The sequence below is a fragment of the Verticillium alfalfae genome, genomic scaffold (assembly GCF_000150825.1).
Source record: "Verticillium alfalfae VaMs.102 supercont1.14 genomic scaffold, whole genome shotgun sequence".
In the NCBI taxonomy this organism is placed as follows: Eukaryota; Fungi; Ascomycota; class Sordariomycetes; order Glomerellales; family Plectosphaerellaceae; genus Verticillium; species Verticillium alfalfae.
Genome location: NW_003315025.1, coordinates 837,072 through 846,968, shown reverse-complemented (window position 1 = coordinate 846,968; position 9,897 = coordinate 837,072). Strand labels below are relative to the sequence as shown.

The following is a 9,897-nucleotide window of genomic DNA, read 5'->3' as shown; positions in this document are numbered from 1 at the left end:
CCAGCACAGAGTCCCGATAGCTGCTTGGAGAGCGAATGCGAGTAATTTGGAACGTCACTTTCTTAAGCTCATACGTGAAAATTCGCTTGTGCTTTGACAGTTAGAGCTCTCTGGATACCTCCCAATACGCAACAAGCTAGGGTCTGAGCCACTGAGGTGAATCCAGCACTGTGAGTAAGACGAACATGCAATGCATTACTTTGAAAGGTAAGAGGATTGATGTTGATTTTATTGTCTGAAATCAAATGATTCCATAAGGCTTTATAGATCAATCCTAATATAACTAAGCACCTACTCATCCAAAGCAACGGGTCCCACCCTCTCAAGTTAGCGCGCCAGAAAGCCGAAGGTGGATTTCTTCAAGGAGGTCCGAGTTACTTTATTCGTGCGCTTCATAGAGTCGTGTATAGAAGACGTTCTAGCAACAGGATTAGGTAATGATCCATGTATTAGATTGAATGAGCTCATAAGGGAAGACCTACCGGGAAACATACCTTAAAAGTAATAGTGTAAACCGTCTTCTGCTCACGAAACCCAGAGAGAGCGCTAGAATTAGGACGAATAGGATCCAAGACTCTTAGCCGTCTTAGGTAGAGTGATACACGTGCCGATCTTGAAAGTATCGCTGCCACCGTCGGCCCACCAATCCTGGATAAAAGCATCCGATTCGTAGCAGATGGACCCCGACCAGAATTTAGCCCTCTGTCGCCCGGCTCCGTAGCCTAGGACGCGGAAAGAACGGAAACTGAAGAGGTCCGTGCTTCTGCAGGTGTTGTCAAAGATGTTGAGGTCGCGGGCGGCGCCTCCTCCGCAGTTAGCGCCAGGGAAGATGCGGACCTTATAGGAAAGAGCTCCAGTGCCGAGGCAGAGAACGGCGGTGAGGGTCTTGGTGATATGCATAGTGGTAGATTGATAGGTATAAAGGATCTTGGCTTTAGTTTGAGGTCTGGGATGAAGCGAATATGAAGCTGTTGAGTAAAGAAGCATTCTATTGAGCGTTATAGAATCCATCCCTTATATACTAAAACTCCGGAAACTATAAGAGTATCTTAAAACTGTTTAGTAAGCTTGAATAAAGCAGTGAATCTCGGTAAAAGATCGACACAGTCCGCGTAAATGCAGCAGGCAACTAGATACGAGTATACTTAATAGTACTGAAAGTCGGGGTAGTATATACGCGTAATGCCTAGTTTGATCTCTTTGTAAATAGCGCATTTTAATGCACAGAAAGGGGGCTGTTTCCCCGTAAGCGGCAGTTTAATTCGTGGAGTGAAATGCCCCCGAGATTGATTTTGAAAGAATTATGCGGTAAGTAAGACCAGCAGCTATGAATGATTTTTATTGGAGCATTTGTTAAAATAAACTTTGATAACTGTTCATTAGCTCCTGACTATGAACTATCTTGAAGTGGTACTATACCAGTCACCGAACGAATATTCAGCAAATGGGAAGAAGAATCACATGACCTACCTAATATATTGATTTCATACTTTCGACCAACTATTAGCGGCCTGCCAATAAAGGCTAAAGCGGAGCATGGGTATACATTCTCTTAGGGAGTGATATGCCATTCCGCGTAACTGGTACCCGTGTACGTAGACTCACCGGCCTTGCTCTATTTTGCCGCAGGCTGAAGGAAGCTCCGCACGACGAACCGAGGAACACCTACGGAAATTGTTTGTTGCAGGTTTTACTGTATTTCTCACACGTAGTCTGTCTGCCTCTCATCTATCTGACAAGGCGAGGCACATCAACTCCAGCGACGCAAACTTAACTTACGCCAAACTGGAACAAAACTGGGGTATCTTCCTGTTGTTCCTCAGACCTCTGCTTCTTGACGTGAATATCTTCTTAAGATTTGCCGCCTACTCAGGCCATTTTACAACATTTGGCACTGGTTGACAAGCCGGAGAATAGGATTCTTAGCTCGTTTATGGTCTCGTTGACAATGCCGAACAGCTGGAGCAACGACTAGAGCAACGAATACTGCAAGACATTGCTTCCAGGTGAGCTGCCACGCAATGCTTCATGGACAACATCAAGTCACACTTCGAAGCTAACCTCTAACGTGAGTCTCGGGGAATATACAACTCTGATGTTCGAGGCTAGCTCTTAGGTTGATAAGCCTTAACTAATGGCGGCCGATGTTTCCTAGCGGGAAACCACTCCAGTCGATACCGCGGACTAGTAGCGACGGAATAACCAATATCATTATGGTCACAAGACGGATTGAAGAATTCCCCATGTCAGTAGAGCAGAGCCTTGGTCTCTCCTCATTGGATGTGACTCCTCTCCATGTAGACATTGAGGCATATTCTTTTTGGAAAGAAAATCGAATAAATGAACATGTTTGGAGTCGTGACAGTTCCTACTGTCAGCTTCGCCCTAGACCCAGGCGTGTCAGTTGAGCGTGTCAGCTTTACCCCTTTATGTGCTACACCTTGGCTGCGGCGTAGGGGCCTCCTCTTTCCCAAGCACCACAGATTGGCCACGACCTGGCCTTTCCTGGAATCTCAGCCTTTCATTTTTATTGAAGGCTACAGGGAAGCCGCTAAGGTGTGTTGGGGATTTGCAGCGGCGGCTCCTCTCAAAATTCCACCACTTACACCAGCGACACAACGATCCTCGAATCGTGGCAGTCTAGCAATGGATGTGATTTTGCGGTAAGCACGTTCCGTCCTAAACAAATCTGATTCTTCAGTCCAAGATCAGGTGCATGGTGAACATGTGATGACCGGTCCTCGAGGCACCGGTAGTCTCAATCCGCCACGTTCATGGCTTACCTACCGAAGCCACGGCCACCCTGAAATTACAACGTCTGGGGACACGGGACTAATCCTTAATCAATGAACTCCAAGGTATCAGACCTTATTGAGCTGACAATTGATCACATGTTCTTTCACGACGCAAGATCGTACTTCGCTAATCGCTCAAACATGCAAGATCCGGCCAATTGAGCATGCAACCCGACACCATTTCCGAACCGTGCCTTCTAGCGAGGCCCAGAAACTGCACACTGAAGCTATTCGAGCAATTTCCTGAGTGCCATGCCTTACAATTTAATCAACAAGGAGCACTGCATCTGTTGATGACGAGTCAAGCTCTGGTCAAGGCCATCATGGCCCGTGTGCTGCTATGGGCTTGTAGCAAATTGGTTTTTGCAACATAGATAGACCCAAGATCCGAACACAACTTGGTGGTTCTGGATGTTGTTCAACAGCATCATTCTTTCAGCTTCTTTCACTTCTCAGCCCATATTCATTGACCTCTTTTCAACCATGAAGGTCTCCGCTTTTGTTCTTGCCGTCGTCGCCCAGGTGGCCTCGGCGCACTACTTCTTCGACACCAACATCATTAATGGTAACTCACAGCCCTCATTCAAGCACGTCCAAACCTTCACCTGCGCCACCAAGTACAACCCCATCAAATTCTCATCCAACCCGGCGGCCGACATTCGCGATGGATCTTTCGCCGATGGTCCTGATATGCGCTGCAACTAGGGCGCTTTCTCCGCTGCTGACCGCACCGAGGTCCTGACCGTCAATGCCGGCGATGAGGTCCGCGTCAGGCTTGGGGTTGGCGCCCCCATGGAGCATCCTGGTATATCCACATACGCCATTACTGGAAAGGTGATGAGATTGCTAATCTATTGCGGCTAGGCCCCAGACTGGTCTACATGTCCCGCGCCCCCGGTGACAACGTGAAGGCCTACGACGGATCTGGAGACTGTTTCAAGATCTTCGAGGAAGGAGTCTGCAGCTTTTAGCAGCGGCTTTACCAAGAATGCTTGGTGCACTTGGGGCAGGAATTGGATCGCCGCCAAGGCTTCCAAGAATACCCCGAACTGAGAGTATCTCTTCCGCGCTGAGCATGTTGGTATGCACCAGTGATATCGAAAAAGACAAGCCGAAAAAGGTAGCTAATCCATCCAAGGTGTTGACCGTTCGCACGTCAACCCGCCCGAGCACCACGTGTCTTGCGTGCAGATCCAGGTCGTCAACGGCGGCAACGGCTCGCCCGGCCCCCTCGTGAAGTTTCCGGGCGCCTACAGTGCCACCGACGCCTATGCTAAATTCAGTATCTACGGTGGCGACAAGACCTTCCCGTTCCCGCGCCCCGCTGTCTGGAACGGTGTTGGCGGCAGTACCGCTCCTCCCACCGCTCGTCCCACCACTCCAACTCCTCCTTCAAACCCTCCTTCGATCCCCCCCCCCTCCCCACCTCGGGCTGTGCTTCTCTATACGGCCAGTGTGGTGACTCCGGTTTCACTGGTCCCAAGTGCTGCTCCTCCGGAACCTGTCGCGTCAGCAACCAGTCGTACTCACAGTGTCGGTAGATCAGCTCCATCGCGCGGTGTCCATTGATATGTTTCGTTTCGTCAGGACCCATTCTGTTGGTTACTGGGAGCCCGGTGCAGGTAGTCACATGCATTGCTCATTGCTGTGCGTATATCTGAATATCTGAGATGGACACGCAACTCCCGTTGAGGATATAATCTCCTGGCGGAACGCCTTCCGTCACATACGACCATACCTACTGGAAAACTCGGGATCCCGTCCGCTCTCCCATCGATAAACCAGTAAGGGCCGGATCAGTAGTCGGGTGGGTGACCACCGGCGAATACCTGGTGTTGTATGTATGTTTTGGCCTTTATGGCCTATATTTTGCATGGTCACAAGTGGTGCTCGAAGGCTCGAGCTTGTGGTGTGGATAAGACAGGGGACTTGTTCTCCACCACCTATTGTTTCTTTCAGAATATGTATAACAAATTTCATGCATCAGGTACCCAAGGTAGATGTGCTCTTATAACCGGCCATTTCGATATGGTTACGACGGTCTGAGCTCTCTCCTTGGACCTAGGAATGGGAATCAACAAGAATTGCGCTTAATGTACGGGGGTTCAAGTGTGCGTGTATTGGTTAAGTTAATAGGTGCTAAAAAAAATTGGGATCAGGTGAACCTTCAGTGATGCATGTCCCTTGACAGACGAATACCCCCCTTGCATTGCATTTCCAGTCCTGTTCTCCCAGACCTGTAATCTTTCTACCTTTCCCTTGAATCTACCTACTGGTTGCAAGCCTGTATGGGTAAGCCTAACTTTAGGTGCACGGGCCAGTTGACAGATATTTCCATGTAACAACGGTGCTCAACCTTTTATTAGATCCTAATTCCGATATCGGTTTCACGAGCGGACGAAATAACATAGTTACTTAAGAGTCACTAGTGGCATCTTTGAGTTTGGTCTATCAGGCTCGGCCTATTGAGTTTGCCGATGCCGCTTACTCAACGATACTCGGAAGCCCAGTGGCTGTTCAGCGTGATGGGCCATACGTGGGCAAACGTTCTCGCGGGGATCGATGTATCCCTTCCATGAGCGACGCAGTACCAATACCTCAATATTTGCGAGGCTGGTGCATTGGAGTTTCTTCCTGAACTTTGAGGGCCAGTAGGGTATTCAGTTCGCCAATTTACTAAAGACTGGGTCGAATGAGCCGGGTAACACGTACCTATCAGTGCTGCGACAGCGTGATTCGCTGATGCAAATCTCAAGACGGAGGGGAAAGGCGTTGGCAGGACAGATTCAGTATATTCATATACTTTTGATCTTTGATATTATCTCCTAGGAACGCGAATAAGAGCTGATACATTCGTGGCCACGGGTTCCAGTGATCTCGAATCTCGAACAATCAGAAAGATATCTAATATTCAGATGCATTCTTCTTTGAGGAGAGTACTAAGTATTACCTCTTGAACGTTCCTCTTAGTCGTGTGACTGATGGTCTCCCTGGTCGGTGATCAGTGTTCTGTGATTGACGTGCTGTGATTTTCTGGCCATGATCACTGTGCCGTGATTCCTTGAAGAAACACGGAACGGTGATTACACTTCCATAATCTTGTTAGAGGGTCGTGTGAATTTCCATCTACGCTCTCTTTTTTTCTTTTTCTTTTATGAAAAAAAAAGAACAGGCTGCAATGTTATAGTTCTTTGCGTCGTAGTGATATCATTCTTTCTATCGCGTTTGCTATTTGGGTAGCTCGGGTTTGGCCGGATTGCTTGCCGCCCTGAGGCTATATTGTAGGATGGATATAGACACTGTGGTTAGCATGTTGTATACCGCTACATTCTCCACAACCTTGAACACGTCGATCACTCGAGGTTAGTCCCTGCTAGGTAATAATAGCCAGGTTTTGATTTAGGTTCCAGCGGCAGCTCCCTACAAGTGCCGAAAGCCGGAAAACTCGGCACAACACCGACCAGGGACCGCGACGGGTCTGGTGATGTTGTCCGTTCTTTTGTTATCTAAAAGCTCGACACCCCAGCCCATGGGCTTGAAGGAGAGGTGGTAGCAATCCGTCATCTTGTCGTGTCAGTAGGCCGTTTTCGTCTTATTCACTATAAAACCACTCGCAATTTTTACATTTTTAGATATCAAACTACTCAACTGCCTTGATGCAGAATCAAAACAGTTTCGTACGGCTTCCTGATCAACCTGGTCGTCGACTTCTTCCATTCGTAGTCGAATCATTGGCTCAGGAGGTGCCAGAGCTCTGTCTGTACGAGGTTCCTTCTGATGAAGAACCGAGAACGTTCCGCAAGGTCACCGCTTTACAATTCAAGACATCGATCGATCGGACGGCGGCTTGGCTTGCCTCATTTACGGCGCAATTGCGAGCCCCTCCCACCGTTGGCTACAGTGGCCCAAGTCTGTTTCCCCAACTCTACATCTTCATAGCTCCAAATCAACTTACCTGTACTCTCTATAGATGACCTCAGGTACTTTCTTTTAATGCTCGCAGGCGTTAAGACTGGTTGTCGAGTAAGTTTCCTCTCTCCAACCCAGGTTCTCAGCTTACGCTATCAGGTCCTCTTATCATCGCCGCGCAACAAAACCGACGCCCATCTGGCCTTAATCAAAACCTCAAACTGCGAAGCATGGATTACTTGTTCAGCTTCAGATAATCCAGAGTTCCTCAATGATCGACTGATGCGAACACACATAATCCCAAGCTTGGCTGAGCTCCTGGACCCATCCCCTGTGCCGCACTATCCATACGACAAGACTTTTGAACAGGGGCGAGGCGATGTGCTTGCCCTTCTGCATACATCCGGATCTACGGGACTTCCTAAGATTGTGCCTCTCTATCTGGGAGCCGCCGCTTGCGTAGATGGATTTCACGAAATGGAACCCATAGCTGGCAAGATGCCGACGCTCGTGGAATGGAGCGGGACAAGGATGCTTTGTGCAATGCCCCTTTTTCATGTACGACCACCTCCCGCCATCACTTTTTTTACAGTTTATGCCGTAAAACTGACAAATGAGGTTCGCTCACATCTAGGCGGCCGGTATTTCCATCGGGTTATACGGCGCCATCTATTTTCGCTGGCGTATTGTTCTGCCTTTCAATACGCCGATCTCTGTGTCATCGGTTGAACAAATATTGGACACCAACCCCGTCGAATCAGCTTTCCTACCTCCAAGCATCCTCAACGATATAGCCAAGACGCCCGCCTCTCTGGAAAAACTAAGGCGTCTGCAGTTTGTCACAACGGCCGGTGGACCAATCTCTAGAGCAGCTGGTGACATCATCAACCAGTATACGCCTCTGAAACTAAGCATGGGCACCACTGAGGGACAGTTGTTTGCGACAATGCCACCAAATCGTAACGATTGGCCATACTTCTGTTTTGCTCGCGAAACGGGCTACTCAATGCGCCCAGAGTCCGATGGTCGTTTTGAGCTTGTGTTCGAGCGTCATGCGAAGTTTGATCTGATGCAACCCATCTTCGTCAATTTCCCGGGCCTTGATGTGTGGCACACGAAGGACTTGTACTCGCAACATCCCCAGAATCCACTGCAGTGGAAGTTTGAGAGCCGCAAAGATGATCTTATTGTTCTATCGAATGGCGAGAAGTTTCAACCCTCAGATGCCGAGGATGTAATTGCCGGTCATCCACTTGTGCGCGCAGTGTGCATAGTAGGGACAGGCATGTTTCAAGCTGCAATCCTGGTCGAGCCAACACCAAGCGCCGCCTCTTCACATAGTATCGATGAGATGTTGCGAGAACTATGGCCTGTCGTTCAGCAATGCAACCTTCGGCTGCCGAGCTTTGCGCAGGTCCATCGAGACTACATCAGGTTTGTCGATGAGCCACTGACACGAACTGCCAAGGGGACTTTGTCCCGCCCCGGAATCAGTCAGACATTCAAGTTTGTTATTGAGGATATATACAAACAAGAACACCAACCTAATCAAACGTTGCAAACCGAAGTAACTACTTTGCAGGCGATCCAGCAAGTCATACTGGACGCGGCGAGCGACTACATCAAGCCCAGGCCAGTTGGTCTCAATGAAACTTTTATCGAAGCTGATTTTGACTCGCTGACATTGCTTGGAATGAAGAGATCGATCGAGAGTCGGTTGGGTAACAACTTTAAATTTGAACTGCGCCACTTATACGAATGCGGCACGCTGCGACAGCTCGCCGATGTCATTTGGGACTTGCTCAGCCAGCAAGATAGACAAGCTGGGCCTGGAAAGCCAAACAGAGGGACTGACCTAGCCCCTCGCATGCGTAAACTTTTGGGAAAATATCAAACTCAGTCTCAGCGGCCAAGTCCGCCAAAGCGAGTCATCCTTACGGGCTCAACTGGGTCTGTCGGGGCTTACCTTCTTGACAGGCTGTACGCCGAGGATCAAATCGACGAGATATGGTGCTTGAATCGAAGCCAGGCCCATGACAAACAGGTCAAATCAGCGAGTGAAAAAGGTCTAAAATTCGACTGGGGCCACAGAGTTAAGTTTCTCGAAGCGCATCTACATTTGCCATCCTTTGGTCTCGCCGATGACGACTATGAATTGCTACTTGACAAGGTGGACTTAATCTTCCGTAAGACCTGAATATCTCTCGCCACTGTGTACATATCACGGGTTCTGTTAATGGTTGACTTGCGAACAGACAACTCCTGGAAGGTCGACTTCAACCTTCCCTTGGAAGCTTTCGAGCCACAAATTGCCGGCGTTAAGAATCTGATCCAGTTTTGCGAGACATACAAAAGGAAGAAACACTTGTTCTTTGTATCTTCCATCAGCGTGGCGGCAAATTGGTTCCATTATCCCTCAGGCCCCATACAAGAAGCACGCATCCCAGACCTTTCAGCTCCAGATAACGGCTACGGGGCTTCAAAATTAGTCGCTGAGCACCTCATTGAATTGGCATCCGGAAATAGTTCTATGACCTCGACTATCTGTCGAGTAGGTCAAATTGCCGGTCCCACAAGGCGAGGCAACTTAGGAAGTTGGAATTCAAAAGAATGGCTGCCCACGGTGAGTACGGAACCCCATTATGAAAGAAAAATGTGATTCTTTTCCTTCTTGTCGCTGAACAGTGATGAATGACCAGTTGATCGATGTTTCTTTGGATCTGGGATTCATGCCGTCCACGCTTGGGGCTTACAATAACGTCGACTGGATTCCAGTGGATATCTTGGCCGATATTTTGGTGGAGTTTGCCTTTTCTCGACTTCAAGAGGTGCCAATTCGATTTTTTCATGCGCTGAATCCTGCAAAGACAACGTGGCAGAAGCTACTGCCCGCGTTATTGGACCATCGGCAAGTCAGCCTACAAACTGTGCCCGACATAGTTCCTCTGAATGAGTGGGTTGATCGATTGGAACAACGCAGCCAAGACCTTGATCCAACTGTCACGAAAGAACAAGGAGATCGTCACCAGTCCAACAAAGGTGCCGCACTACTGGACTTTTATCGGGGCCTCGAGCTGGACCCATCGACAGCTCAAATCCCGACGAGACATCAAGCAGAAGAAAAGTGGGGGCTTGGGCAAGCAATGGCCGCTAGCTCAACCTTGCGAATGATGCAGGAAGTTCAGGAGGATTG

At 48.9% G+C, this 9,897-nt stretch overlaps 3 protein-coding genes across 3 annotated transcripts; 2 read left to right on the top strand and 1 right to left on the bottom strand.

The window, feature by feature from the left end:
* Positions 1 to 552: 552 nt before the first annotated feature.
* Positions 553 to 900, bottom strand: VDBG_09234 (predicted protein; the record flags this gene model as incomplete). The annotated part of the gene is made up of 1 exon (XM_003000693.1): positions 553 to 900. One exon carries the CDS (start codon positions 898 to 900, stop codon positions 553 to 555), a length of 348 nt encoding a protein of 115 aa, XP_003000739.1.
* A 2,378-nt stretch (positions 901 to 3,278) lies between these two features.
* Positions 3,279 to 4,364, top strand: VDBG_09233 (fungal cellulose binding domain-containing protein; the record flags this gene model as incomplete). The annotated part of the gene is made up of 2 exons (XM_003000692.1): positions 3,279 to 3,477; positions 3,934 to 4,364. 2 exons carry the CDS (start codon positions 3,279 to 3,281, stop codon positions 4,362 to 4,364), a joined length of 630 nt encoding a protein of 209 aa, XP_003000738.1.
* A 2,838-nt stretch (positions 4,365 to 7,202) lies between these two features.
* VDBG_09232 (L-aminoadipate-semialdehyde dehydrogenase) lies at positions 7,203 to 8,901 on the top strand (the record flags this gene model as incomplete). Its single annotated transcript, XM_003000691.1, has 2 exons — positions 7,203 to 7,262; positions 7,339 to 8,901. The coding sequence occupies 2 exons, from the start codon at positions 7,203 to 7,205 to the stop codon at positions 8,899 to 8,901; spliced, it is 1,623 nt and encodes a 540-aa protein (XP_003000737.1).
* Positions 8,902 to 9,897: the final 996 nt, after the last annotated feature.